Source organism: Carassius carassius, chromosome 41 (genome assembly GCF_963082965.1).
Source record: "Carassius carassius chromosome 41, fCarCar2.1, whole genome shotgun sequence".
NCBI classification, from domain to species: domain Eukaryota; kingdom Metazoa; phylum Chordata; class Actinopteri; order Cypriniformes; family Cyprinidae; genus Carassius; species Carassius carassius.
This window is the reverse complement of record NC_081795.1, coordinates 6,958,524-6,973,376: the sequence shown is the minus strand read 5'-3', so window position 1 is coordinate 6,973,376 and position 14,853 is coordinate 6,958,524. Positions and strand designations below refer to the sequence as shown.

Sequence of the window (14,853 nt, the reverse complement as noted above, 5' to 3'; positions counted from 1 at the left end):
TGAAATGAGTCACCCCCTGTGTCTTTGAGGTAAATGTGGTAGCGATGAAAAATTTGTTGTGAATCTTTTTCCTAATGTTCTAGGAACATACTTTTTATGTTTTTATAATTATACACTAACGTACCGAGAACAGAACGTTCTATTAAACTAATATCTTCTTTCATTTAAATACATGCATACACACACACACACACGCACGCACACACACACACACACACACACACACACACACACACACACACACACACACACACACACACACACACACAAACACACATATATATAGCCTACATGTTATTTTTGTCCTTTCTTTGTACTTTCTTTTCACATCTTGTGATCTCCTCTCTGTTTACAGTTGAATCCTCTGCAACTTGAGGGTATTTTGTTCATGTTCTGATATTTACTACCAATGTTTCTCGGCTCGCTTGCTTTGCATGCAACACTGAAGCATGACTTGTGCAAAAGCCATAAAAGCACTGACAGAGATGAGAGGGAAAAGAGAAAGAGTGGGAAGAAAGTGATGGAGCTATTTCCAGATGTGTCTTCTTATCCATCTCAGGTATGCAATTTCACTTCAGAAACATGTTTCTGTGAGATTCTAAATGACAGGTTTAAACAGCACTTTTTTTTTTCAAAACATAACCCAAATCTTGTTTTGACAGAGTCAGTGTTTATTAGGTGTGAGGTCAACCCAAGACTCTTTCATTGCAATTTGATTGTTAGCAGATCAGAAAAAAAGGCTCTTAAATGCCATTATGTTTGGCGACCAGTGGCAGATGGGGTGAGTGTTTGGAAGAACTTGTTTGAAAAGTCATTATTTATGTTCACTGCACCTTTATGTCTTACAACTGTAAGTAATATTTACATTCTCTGTTTTCTTCTAAAAGACCAGGATCAAGAAAGTGCACTTTGGGGTGGGCATTGGATGCCATAAAAAAAAAAGCTAATATGCCAATTAATATTTATATTATTTTTTGTTGTTGTTGTTGTTAAAGGTTTCCACAAGATGGAGCCACCAATCCAAATGGTTCAAAAGGTTCTCATAGATACCACCATCTTTTCATAATTATGTTTACATCTGGCCACAAGAGTGAGCCAAGCACAGAGACATGAATCTAGAGATTTTGCTTTATATGTAGATTACACATTTTGATCCTGAGCATGTGAACAACTTTGTACAGACACTTTATACAGACAGGTTCTTGCTTAAAAACGTTTGGTTCATTGTCAAATGTTGGCTATACATAACATTGTCAAGTTTTACACATTTGAGTTCTGCTGTTATTTGCCAAAGACATTCTGAAATTTCTTTTTAACTTTTCACTCAAATATATTCTGATAATGTGTTTTGTAATAAAACAAATGTGAACTCAAATGAGGAAAACGCAAAACAGAAGGATTTTAGATTTTTTTTCTTTTGTCAATTATGAAATCATTGTGTAATAGTGTACGTATGTTGCATAGATTCAGGTTTTCTTAAATATGAAATATCACCAGTAAAGAATAACCAAGCTCTACACCAATCCTAATATGGACTATAGCTCCCCGTGTATATTGCTATTCATTCATTAGGAATTCTGCAAAATTTCAACCTCACACCTCAGCTCATTGTTGAATTAATCATCCACTCTTTGTGTATTGCTTATTCAGTGTTAGGGGGTGAGATCATAGAGACGCACTGGTGAACAGGAAAGATTGGTGCACTGATGGTTTGCCAGTCTCTCCTGCTGCTGAGAGCTGAGCTATAAAAGCCCTCTCCCCCTCAGCTGGAGCCCATTTCTTGCTCTGAAGTCTCACAGTGGGGAAAGCAGGGATGAAGCTACTCTTTGCAGCTGCTTTTGCACTCTTTGTGCTGTCTGCCTTTGACCAGGCAGACTCCTCAGCTTATGACAAGATAGTTGCCCACAGTCGTATTAGAGCAAAGAAAGAAGGGTAAGAGATATTATTAATTGTATTTATTCATATTAAAATAAGAAAATTTATAATGATTTACATTAATGTTTATATATATATATATATATATATATATATATATATATATATATATATATATATATATATATTTAAAGCTATTATTATTAGTCATATTATTTTTTATTTTAACTTTCTTTGTCCTCTTGCAACTTAAATAAACTGTAAAACTGTGAAACTGTATCTGATCTAAAATTAAAGTTTTTTGTTGTTGTTTTTGTTATTTTTTTTCTTTTTGGTGTAGCCAAAATGTTATCAAGCTGATTGTCATACTGAATAATACTTCTGACTTAGAAAGTATAAAAAAGAAAATCCAATAAGAATGCAACAGTTTATTTAAAAGTATATATTCAGGCTGCCTTTATTTTATTATTATTATTTTTTAAGAATTTTTATAATCTTAGTTTTAATTATTTTCATTTAGTTTTTATTTTATTATACATCTTTTTTTATATTTTATTTGGAATAGTATTTTTATTATTAGAATTTTCTAATATTTTTGTAAATGTACTCAAGTGTATGTGTGCTTTATTATTTATTATATATATATATATATATATATATATATATATATATATATATAAAGACCTTTGGTATAATAATGGTAATAATATATTAATTGTAGGTATATTTATGTAATGATATGTTTATTAAGGAAATAGGTAAATTGAAGTTAATTCTCTTAATTTTTCCTTTATTACATCAAAGCTAAAGGTTATTGTCCCAGTTTTAAAGAAAAGCACAATGCTGCTATCACAAAAATAAATAAATAAATAAATAAAATATTGTGTATCTGTTGCACTCTTCTGTCTTTGCTTTACTCATTTCATCCTGTCTTACCTTTACCTTTCTGCAGACCAAATATGTGTGCTCTCCAGCAAGTCATGGGGACAAAGAAGAAATACTTCAGCACTTGTCGTAATTGGTACCAAGGGGCCATCTGTGGAAAGAAAGCGTAAGTGTGATGTTTTATGATTTCTGGAGGCTCTCTTTGACAGTTACTGGAAAGTTCCAGCTGCTCCAGTGGTCAAAGGTGAAAGGTCACTGTCCCAACTGTTAAGAGTGTGTGAAGTTACATGCACATATGATTTCCTCCAAATGCAGCTTAATAGTTGAACTTACAGTGCTTCCTTTCCAAAAGACTTTGTAAAGTACAGAATTTGACAGCAGCAGTAGATTTACAGTTTAATATTGCTGCCAAAACAAAGAAAAGATTAATAGAAAAAGACCCACTCCACTGCTACTAACTAAATTCCATGTGTTACAACAGCAATCAGTCTTACAAACCACCAGAGAACTGCAGAACCTTAATTGGTATAACATGGTGAGACCCACTGAAATTGTCAGGACATGCCATCAATGATTAAAGAAAGCAGTAGAGCTTGCCTGGAGCGCTTGGCTTGTGTTGAAACACCTTTCTTTAAATTTCTGTCCTAAGGCGCAAATACACAGCTGTCTACAAGGTTGAAATGTCAGCAAGCTCTTTTGTGTTTCAGGAAGCTCTTTGGAAAAACTTTGTGAGCTCAGTGTCGTGTGAAATGTAAAAATAACAACAACAAAAATGATTGCAAAATCTAGAGCAACAATATTTGGTAAGATGAGCACAAAGTCCTACTGTGAAGGCTCCAGTAATGATGTGGTGGTTTCTGAAGGCCAGCATGGTCAACCACAACCGTTGATTCATGTAGAGTTTGTTATACTTCCGGTTTCAACTACTTTTTCCATAATTGGAAAAGAGAGGAAACGGCAATGTAAAAGAGTTACCTAGGCCTTTCACGTGTGACCAAATAGAACCAATGAGGATACTTCCAGTGGTTTCGAATTTCCTTAGTTGCAAAGCCAGACTTGCCTGAGATATTCTGTAGAATTTCTGCTGCCCTTGCAGTTTTGGTTACTGGAAACCCAGGAACTGTTTTGCTCTGAGTATTTTCTTTGCGCTCAGCAGACCATTACATAGTGGCAGTGTTGCCAAGTCTATGGTCTTTCCCGTGGAATTGGGATACTTTAACACTGCTGAAATGGGTTGTTTTTCATGTCCGTGAATTGAAGCGATCCCAATAATGTGATATTTAGCCCCCTGGAATGCAATTTTTACCAGGGAAAACACCAAAAAACAAACATGTAATTTACCACCCAGAATGCAATTGGGATAGTTTTGAGCTAGGTTTGAGTAGCAATTGGGCGGGTTTTATTGTGAAAACCTGGCAACCCTGCATAGGGGTCTGGTAATCTTTGTAAATGTCTAGTTTAGTGTGCTTAGTTTACATAATTGAGATGAGTATGACTTATATCTTAGATCTCTCCCTAAGATTGGGATGAAAAACTATATCACTGATGGCTTTTCAAAGTGCAGATGAGGGAAGATTGAAGATTCCTACCTTTTCAAGTGTCCATTTTCATTCAAGTCATGGGTTTTATGTTCTGCAAAGCTTATCTTAATATATTTTGCTAGATATCTCTACCATCTGCTGTTTTTAACTCCATCTTAATGGTTTGAACATGTGCATAATCTTGTGGATCCTTTGAACTGGTGACTCACCAGGGAGAACTTCAGTGAAACTGGAAAATCTGACTTTCTCCCCAATGATTAATGTGGCCGTATTCCCTCAGAGTGTCTGGTCAACGGGAGTCTTGTTTTCCTCCTGTTCTTGGGAATAATTCTTTAGAAGCTTATGTTCTGGTGAGATCTGACCTCATTGACAACCCTCAACTACCCTTTTACTGTTCTTCAATTCCATAGAAAACACAGAGCCCAGCCATGATCCAAAACTATTGCATCTGGATCCTCCGTCCAGCGATCACATAGAGGACAACTTTGAAATCCCCCATTAGTTTCTTACAGTCTCATGATTGCTCAATCTCAGAGACTTGTCAGTGTCCACTGTTCCACAGAACTCTCCGCTGGATGACATTTCTCATTCGGTGATTTGCAGGAAGTTTTATCTGCTTGGAATTCAGCAACTTGCATCACATGGAACTGTTTTGCTGGTGTGTAGATTTCCAAGTGCGGTAACCTACTAATCCCTGACTAGTGTACATCTGTGAATCTCTACTGTAACTAGAGTGTTTTCAATATCAGCAACTTTGAGAACTTCTCAGGGGATCGTAACTCTCCAGTGGGGTTTTCTCAGAGGACCTTATAAAAAACCTGTTTCTCATTAACAGCTATTTATTAACTCTACAATATGGCTGCTGTATATTTAGTATAACTAGCTTAGGTGAATTTTATTGATCCCATTATTCATATTAAGAGCCTGTTAAGATGCATATGAACTAGCATCTGGCTGATTACTCACTATAGGAAATGGAAAATAAATAAATGGTGCAATAATGATACATAAAAATGTCTGGTGGTATTTAAAAAACCTTTCATTTACATTATGTTTCATAAAACAATTTTATTTTAATTTAAAGTCACATATATGTAGATTTATATTTAGACGGTTATGCATATTTTTATAATTTATTTAGAAATAAATGTTTTATTAAATATACTTTTTAATGTTATATATAAAAACGGCATTGCATCCATGTGATCCAATTTGTGTGGTCATGGAAATATGTTTACAAGCTTGGTTTGAAGGTTTAAAGAGCTGCTTTCAATGAAAACAGAAAAACCATAGAATGCGACCTTCATTACTGGAAAACTGCTGATTCAACATTTCCTTCCATTGTACATTGTAACTTCCAAACCAACGTTTCACTGGGTTATAAATTTACTTTAAAGGCACCCTGGATCCAAAAACTACCAATCAGCCTTACCAAACCACCAAGTTGGTCTCAGCGCTTAGCTTCAGGGCACTTAACGTATTAATGCAATGCTGTGACAACATAATGGTAGTGGAATAATACACAATCCTTGGGACCACATAGCATGTTTATGTACAAAGACAGTTAATGGTTACCATATGGACAGACTGTCTATCCAGGACCTAGAACTGTGTTATCATTAAAACCAGGATAGCTTGAAACGACTAGTGAATGGCATCCAGGGGGAAAAAATGAATTTGAACCTGTACACTACTGGTATTGTATTTTTTCAAAGTGGTGCCATATGTCTTAGATTCAATACTTGCTTAACGCATGTTCTTCTGGTTTTATAACTTCCCTTTTTGTCCAGGACCGTGTTGTATGAGTGTTGCCCAGGTTACATGAAGCTGGAAGGCATGCGTGGCTGTCCTGCAGGTTGGTTGGTTGGTTGGTCAGACATTGGAAAATCATTACATCTGGTTATGTTGTTAATAAAATACAAATTCACAATGATTAGTAAGCTAAATATGATTGCAACCTAGTGTTGGACGGAGAGTTCTAATGCTGCACTCTTGGAGCTAATCGTGCAGTTAATCTGTGTTTCATTTTCTTGCAGTTGCTCCCATTGACAACGTTTATGGCACCCTCGGCCTGGTCAAAGCCACAACAACCCAGGACTACTCTGCTCTATCCAAGCTACAGGAGGAGATTGAAGGCCCTGGGTCATACACTTTCTTCGCCCCCAGTAATGATGCTTGGGAACTTCTCGTTCCGGTAAAATCTCATTCCTTCTTTCCACTCCAGCACATGCATGAAAATTGAGTAACTCCTTGACTGCATTGGTTTACTCTTTATCCTATAGGAGATAAGGAATGCCCTGGTGAGCAATGTTAATATTGAGCTGTACAATGCTCTGCACTACCACATGGTCAACAAACGTCTCCTTACCAAAGACCTCAAGAACGGAATGACCGCCACCTCCATGTACAATGACTTGAACCTGCTCATCAATCATTACTCCAATGGGGTAAGTTGATTTTTTGAGAAATGGAGCTTACTTGTGTCTCCATGAGGAACATATTTTACACATGGTTATTGTTCAGGTTGTCACAGTGAACTGTGCCAGGATCATTCACGGCAACCAGGTGGCAACCAACGGAGTGGTCCACGTCATTGACCGTGTCATCACGGCCGCTGGCAACACCATTCAGGATGTGATTGAAGTGGATGATGACCTGAGTACTTTGAGTGTAAGTTTTAAGGAAACTTTGAACCATGTAGTCCATGAACCGAACGTATTGACATACGTTTTTTATACTCCATTTCTCTTCCAGACTGTGGCTATAGCATCTGGTTTGATTGAGAAGCTTGGTCAACCGGGACAGTTCACCCTGTTCGCCCCAACCAATGATGCTTTTGACAAGCTGGATAGAGAGGTTCTGGACAGGCTTATGGAAGACAAGAATTCCCTCCAAGGTAAACCACTAAGACGAAAAGCCCCATGCACTATTCTCAAACAGAGTGCTTTAAGTTGCCGAAGGGAAACATTAAGTCCCAAACTGATGGTAGACTTGGCACAAAGAAAGGCTTTATTCTTATTTAATGATACAAAGGTGCAGGAAATCAAGGGACTCGTGGTTCCCTCATGGCACATTTGTTGATCTGAGTCGACTGAGTGAGGCCGAGTGTTATTTCACCCCCTTTCAAACCAGATGGGCCCGCAGCACCCTGCGCTGTAGACCTGGAATTCTCAGACAGCTGGCAAACAGTGCCAAAGCCACACTTATGGGATTACTTTGAGATTTAGACAGGGTTATAGCTCCAAGGGTTGAGCTCCTTGGAGATGACATCAAATCCGATGGTTTTTGGCAGCAGAACTAAAGTTTATTGGTACGTCTTACTGTATTTTCAAAATACTGTGGCTGATGTTTGCTTTGGAGTTCGGAAACATTAGCTTTCCCAATGTTCATGTAAAAGAATTACGTAATGCCCACTCTCATGAATATAAGGCTTTTCTAAAATACGCTAAGGGTTATATTTAATTCTTGAGTGAAAACTAAAATAAAACGTATATTATGGCCATCTGTTGTGCCAAGCGGAAAGATATTTGATCTGCTACTAAATTTCATTGAGAGATGCCAGGGAAATGTAAAAGGAAAACTCTAAGCTTAACCTAGATACTGATGCCTGATACAATTAACTATTGACAGCATATAATACCATCAAATTCACACAAAAAAAACCAATATGGTGAGACAACAGCCAGCTTAAACACATTTGACTCCAGTAGTTTGTGTTTTCCAGAGTGATGCAGAATACATATAACTGTTAAAGAAATATGTTCTCTGTGAGGCCAAAGGAGATTTCTGAAAAGAGCATCGTCCTCGTCTTGTCAAAAACATATAGACAGGAATCAGCTGTTAGCTTTACAATCCAGTGAAAACTGGAGGCAATGTGATCTCTGCCCTCTTATTAGTCCCTAGCCAGATTTTTGACGTGAGATCAGAATGGTCCATTTGCTGTCAAATGGCTTGAAGCTGCTGAGAGACTCACTCAGAGAGGACCCAAAGGCTCCCAAGGACCCCTTATGGTTCCCTTTGGAAACGAACAGGAGATGCTGTGATTTACATGCTGTCTACAATCTATATATATAAAACCATATAATTTTAAAGACACATTTTAAAGGTCATAAAATTTAAATAGTAGTTCTGTGGCTTTAGGTGCATGTCTATTAGCTTTGAAGCTACTGTATCGATATGCTAGTGTACATCTGAATTAGCAGATATAGGCATTTCAAATTTTCATTCTCTTCCATGAAAACAAATTAGGAATTTCATGACACATACAGTATAACACTTCACAGATTTGTATCCAATCAAAAGAAAAAGAATGAGAACTGCAAACAGCAAGGATTTTTTTTTTTAACATGCACTGCCTAAACTGGAACTCTGCTTGCCAAGTGATTTAATGCAAATTAATGTGAAGCAAATACCCTGTTAAATCAGTGCAAATTTGTCATTTAGCATGTTTGCATGATGCATTTTCAAACAGACTTATTCCCATTTGTCTTTTTTTACCTGATATGATGTGACATCAAAAAAAATTTTTTTCCATGATTTCTTCATATCTCAAGAGGGAATAAGAGATGTGCTTGGATGACAGAGACTAATGTTTCTTCTCTTCCAGCTCTCTTCAACTACCATCTGTTGAACTCTGTTCAGTGCTCTGAGGCCATCATGGCCGGCACGTCTTATGAGACCCTGGAGGGCAGCAATATTGAGATTGGCTGCGATGGAGATAGTCTCACAGTCAACGGCATCAAGATGGTACTCAAGAAGGACATTGTCACCACCAATGGAGTCATCCACCTCATCGATCAAGTCCTCATGCCTGACTCTGGTTAGCTTAATCTCTCAGTTTCATTTACTAGTGATTACAGTTTTACCCCCCCCCCCCCCCCCCCCCAAAAAAAAAGTGAGTAAATAAATGTTTCCTGTTTAAATATTTTTTGAAAATGCAGTTTATTCCTGTGTTACCAAAGTTATATTTTCAGCATCATTAATCCAGGCTTCAGTGTCACGTAATACTTCAGAAAGCATTTTAATATGCTTTTTAAAGATTTAATTTTTTTCTTCTAAGCTAAACATGTTATGGAGTTGGTTGGACAATCTCAGGGCACCTTCGGCGACATGTTGATAGAGCTGGGCTTGTCTGCAGCTATGCGACCCCAGGCTGAGTACACACTCCTGGCCCCACTTAACTCAGCCTTCAACGGTGAGCAAACATTTCTGAAAACATGTCAATCGCTCTCTCATTATTCTCCTTCTCCTTAAACTAACTTTTATAGTCTCCTTACCGTAACACAGCTGCTGGTGTCTTTTCTTTCATTGTCTGTTTTAATTCTACCTTAGCAAGACTGGTGTTCTTTCAATTGCTGATATGTTTTGCCTCTGTTAACCTCTGCGGTTCCATAACTATAACTTAGATTCCTCATGGGATAGCAGGTGTAAAAACAGATGATTCATTCAGTGCATGTGCATGGAAAATGACAGCTTGCTGACTATAGGCCTCATCGGGCTTCCAGCACTGCAAAGATGGTGAAAGAAAGAGAAGACGAAAGCTTCTTTTATCCCACCTACCAGAGAGAAGGTTTTAGACCTCACAGAAGGCTAAGCTAGATCTTTCACCTCATCATCACATGTTTGTAGCTCATTTGTGGCTAATGACAGGTGAACACATTCATCACATTATATTTACAGGGTAAATTGTTCCTTTTATTAGGATGCACGGGGGAAAAGTGACAGTGCCTGGGGTTACAATAACTGAAAGTCTTGTCTTGTAATGCACATTCCACAAACTGCTCTCCCCGAAAGGCCGGCCAAGTTTTTACATGTTGCAGTTTGAAACATAATGTTTCTACGGCCACTTTGGTTATATGAATGTTTTAATATGTAAGAGGTTCCTTGGTCTTTCTAATCTACTAAATCAGTCGAATTGTGTCATGTTATTGGTTATACAAATGCAATTTTTAATATTATTTAAAAAAAATGTGCCATGTTGGTAAACCTCAGTTGCAAATAATTTATCTTCTACAATTTAGATGAGGTGATGTCCATGGACCAGAGCATCCTGAAGGTCATTTTGGAAAACCACATCCTGAAGAATAAGATTGTGCTGAGTGAGCTGTACAATGGTCAGCGTCTGGAAACACTCGCAGGGAAATTTCTCAGAGTCTTCATCTACCGCACAGTAAGTGTTGTTTTATATGTTCTTTATCTTGATTTGCTTATGATTTGTAAAATCATAATTATATAATAATTATATATATATATATATATATGTATATATATATATATATATATATATATATAATATTATATTTATTATATTAAATGTTTATTAATGTTATTTATATAAATGTATTTTAAGTATTTGTCCTTTATTATTTAAAATATATTGTATAAAATACATAAAAAATAGAATATGGTAGTTTTTCCAATATACTACAATAAAACTACATTTAAAGGTTTCACCAAAAGTTTATAAAACTTTATAAAAGTTATGAAAAAAATATTTTTATGTCTGTTTCTGTTCTTGCCCACTATTTTTGTCATGTTTATCTGAAATGTTACCCTTTTACCCTTTTTAAACATGATATTTTAACACATATTTATGATATGTTTCAAATGTATTTAATGGGAACATTCGATACAGATTCATATAACTGAAATGACAGGTGTACAAATTCTTATTCTTTGGCCTTTACTTACACTTGACATTTATTGACAGCGTAAGTGCTAAGTAATATCTGGAATAGTTTCCATTAGTAATCTCAGAGGAAGTGAACTGTCTCATAATATTTTTTACTACAAAGGCTGTCTGCATTGAGAACGCCTGCTTGATCCGTGGAAGCAAAGAGGGAAGCAACGGTGCCCTCCATCTTATGAAGACCCTGATCATGCCAGCAGAGTCCAGCATGTACCATCTTCTGGTGAAAAACGGAGCCTTCAAGTAAGACAATTTACATGTCTACACGGTCAAAGTGAAGATCTCTTTCTTGTTCCTGTCTTGACTGTTTAATTTCATTGCTCCAGAATCTTTTTGTCCCTGATGGAGGCAGCTGATCTGACTGATCTGCTCAAAAATGAAGGAGATTTCACACTCTTTGCTCCCACAGATGAGGCTTTTGCAGGGCTCAGTGACAGAGACTTGTCTCTTTTGAAGAGTGAGTGCTTTCATACATGTCATTTTCAAGGCACACCACATCTAGAATTACTGTTTAGCTGTGTTTTATTCAGGATTAATGAGATTAAAGATGAAAGACAGAAGCTACAGGATGTGACAGCGTCTCTTCTCTCTGATCAGGTGACGTTAACGCCCTCAGAGCCATCCTGCTCTATCACTTCAGTAATGGCATCTTCATCGGTGGAGGCTTGGAGACTGGAGTCACTAACCTCCTAAAAACTCTCCAGGGCAGCAATTTGAAGGTGTTGTATGTAAGTATCCAGCACTCTGGCTGCCCAGCCTTGAAATTAATTTTCAGCCATAACATCTGTTATAGGGACACATGCAAGAACCTTCATCCAATTATATGATTCTGTTTTGTAATAAAAAGTTTTAGGGTGGGTATTTCCTGTGAGTAAAATCTAAATATACTTTGTAGAAAACCACTAATCTTGATTCAATCTTTGATTGAATTTAAAAAGAATTGATTTAGTTTTTAGTGCTACAGGGGTAAAGAATTGTTTTAAAAATAAGCATATAATAGTGTTTTAACCTTAATATACAGTAACTTCACATGGTAAAGGTGACACAAAACATTTTTCTTTTTTCTGTCGTTTCTTTGATGAAATAAAATGTCATTTTTGTTAATACTGCAAACTGTGTAAAATAACCTAAATAATCAAAATTAGTTGTCAGTATATTATTTAATATGACTGAATATATTAGCTCCCACCAATTAATATTCAGATCACGTACAACTCCTAAATATAACAAGATCCCATATTATCTCATTTTTACATTTTGATGTTTTATTTATGATCACGATTATTACATTTTTTTAAATTAAGTTACAAGTTAAATACAATTATTAAATAAAATTATTAATAATTCTGATTATTAAAAATATGAAAAAAGTGGTGGTAATAAAATTCCCCCGTGGTGGTTATAATTTTTTTTTTTTTTTAGGCAAATGAGGGCATGCAGGTCAACACTGTGAAAGTTCCTGATTCTGATCTAATGGCCACAAATGGAGTTATTCACTTTGTCAGAACTCTTCTGTACCCTGAGGGTGAGGATAATGAAATTATGCCTCTACTTTTGCAGTGTTTTTTTTTTTTTTTTTAAATCAAATCCATGTTTAAGAACTGTGTTCTGTTTTAAAGATATACCAGTTGGGAGCCAGGACCTCCTTTCACTCCTGAGAAGGATCATCCGACACATCCATATTAAGGTATTGAATTGCAACATGCTCCTTCAAAACCATGTCATAAGCATGAAGTAGTTCACATAAAGGCCCATTTTGGGGAAGCGGTTGCCCTGAAGGTCTGGGCTTTACTTGATTATGTGCAACCAAATTCAGACTCAATCTCACAGAGCAGATTTCTATTTAATCAAAATATATTTTTTTTATGTAATTTTATTGACATGCTTTAAAATTGAAACAGACTGGATATATACATGTATTTTCTTTCCTTTTTAGTTTGTCTCTGGATACAGATATCAGGAGATCCCTCTTACATTTAGGAGTATGTATATAATATTTGTTTTCATGTAAATGCAATCAGTTTCTGTTTTCTCAAAAATTCTGTTTTATTTTATTTCAATCTGACCTGATTATGATTACTTTTTTCCTTTTAGAAAGAGTCATCACAGGTAACTGACACCAGTGACACTCATTACTAATGAGAGGGCTAGATTATAGATTTTTTGTTTCATGAGTAATGTGTTTCTTATATCTGCAGTTCAGGGAGAGCCCACAATCACCAAGGTGACACGGGTTATTGAGGGCGATCCGAGAATTACAAAGGTTACCAGAGTCATTGAAGGTATACATCGTCTAACACACCCATGATATAAAGCTTTGTGTCTATATCTTTTGTGTGTGTGTGTGTGTGTGTGTGTGTGTGTGTATATATATGAGATGTTATCATGTTAATAATGTGTTAAATAATTTTAACACATTAAAATTACATTTTACACAAATGGGAAAAGTACATTTTATTGACATTTTATTGTATTGAAAATGATTCACAACATTTTTTTTTTTTTACAAACAAAATATCAGTTTTCACCACAACCAGCATTTAGTTGACTAATAAAATTTCAGAAGTTACTTATGCAAAAAAAAAAAAAAAAAAAGTGGCAAATTATGCTAAAAAGAGTGTCAAAACATGTGACCCTGTCGGTTAACACCAGTTTGACACTTTTTGAAATATTTTTATATTTTATAATACATGCACATAGATTGAACAAACAATACAAGTGCGAAAACATGCGGTGACCGCTCTTTTCTTATTTTTTAGGAGTACACCACAGGAGAACCTAGATCAAGACCAGCCACAGTGAGCACGTAGAAAACAAGTGCTGAAGAGTATAGCAGATACGTCCTTCATTTACGTGCGCAGTGGTCCAGAACCTACCAGGTTGGAGTTGAGTTTAAGACAAAAAAACAAACAATCTCGTTACTGATCATTCCTGTTGCCCCAGAGATAATAGATGAGTTTGTTCAAGTACATTTGGTCCAAACAGGGATATGAAATTCTCCATATGTGTATGCAAATATTTTAAGCTCTCTTCTAAAGTGTGGTTTGAAAAATCACAGTTTCATAAATAAGTGATCATACTGTATGTGACGTGACACACAAAATCAGATTATTTTGTGTTACAATGATTCAGAAACATGTGGAGTACCGGTACACGGCACAGGCATACAAACAAAAAAAGGAAGTGTTCATATGAAATGCCTGGTGTAGGGAACTGTTGCCTTAAACCAGTAACATGAATTTATTTTTCTGGGGTACAGTTTACCGTTGCATGGACAATGATTTTATGGTGCTCATAATTAGATGGTGTAAAATCTAAAATAAAGATAGAAATTATGTTGCATAGTTTTGTTATAGAATCTCAAATCATTTTCATGTTTAGTTTTTTTTTTTCTGCTGGGATAGAGGATTGTTTTTCTCTAGTCTTTTGTGTGTGTCTGCAATTGTGTGTCCATTTTGCATTAACTGTGCACAAATGTGCTGAACATTGCATTCTTTGAAAACTCAAAGCTTTTTCTCAAAACTGAATTTTTATGTTTCCAGTCCAAATTTATTTCAACATAAACGGGTTTTGGATCTTTTGCTTTTACTTTTCAATTTCCATAATAAACTCAACTTTTAGACATGGAATTGTGTGTCAGTCATTATTTCATTTTTTATTTTTAAATAAAAAGATTTTGAATGTTAACATTTTACAACAGTTTTATGATTATACCTTATAAGTATTGAAACACTATTTTTGCCAAGTACTATGACTTGTAAGCTAATAGTTACTAAGGTAAAAAAAAAAATATCTCACAAATGTAAGATGCAGGCTAATATTCTGTAAAAGCCCTGGTTATCATAATAATATTGGGATTATGTT

The 14,853-nt window shown here is 35.8% G+C and overlaps 1 protein-coding gene across 1 annotated transcript; it reads left to right on the top strand.

Annotated features, from left to right (window-relative positions):
• Window positions 1-1,768: 1,768 nt before the first annotated feature.
• Window positions 1,769-14,618, top strand: postnb (periostin, osteoblast specific factor b). Its single transcript, XM_059534209.1, has 19 exons — window positions 1,769-1,932; window positions 2,828-2,926; window positions 6,092-6,156; window positions 6,338-6,495; window positions 6,584-6,748; window positions 6,825-6,971; window positions 7,056-7,197; window positions 8,908-9,120; window positions 9,361-9,495; window positions 10,322-10,470; window positions 11,096-11,232; window positions 11,316-11,446; window positions 11,587-11,717; window positions 12,412-12,514; window positions 12,609-12,676; window positions 12,926-12,971; window positions 13,084-13,098; window positions 13,188-13,271; window positions 13,749-14,618. The coding sequence occupies exons 1-19, from the start codon at window positions 1,814-1,816 to the stop codon at window positions 13,769-13,771; spliced, it is 2,130 nt and encodes a 709-aa protein (XP_059390192.1). The 5' UTR covers window positions 1,769-1,813; the 3' UTR covers window positions 13,772-14,618.
• The last annotated feature ends 235 nt before the right edge of the window (window positions 14,619-14,853 follow it).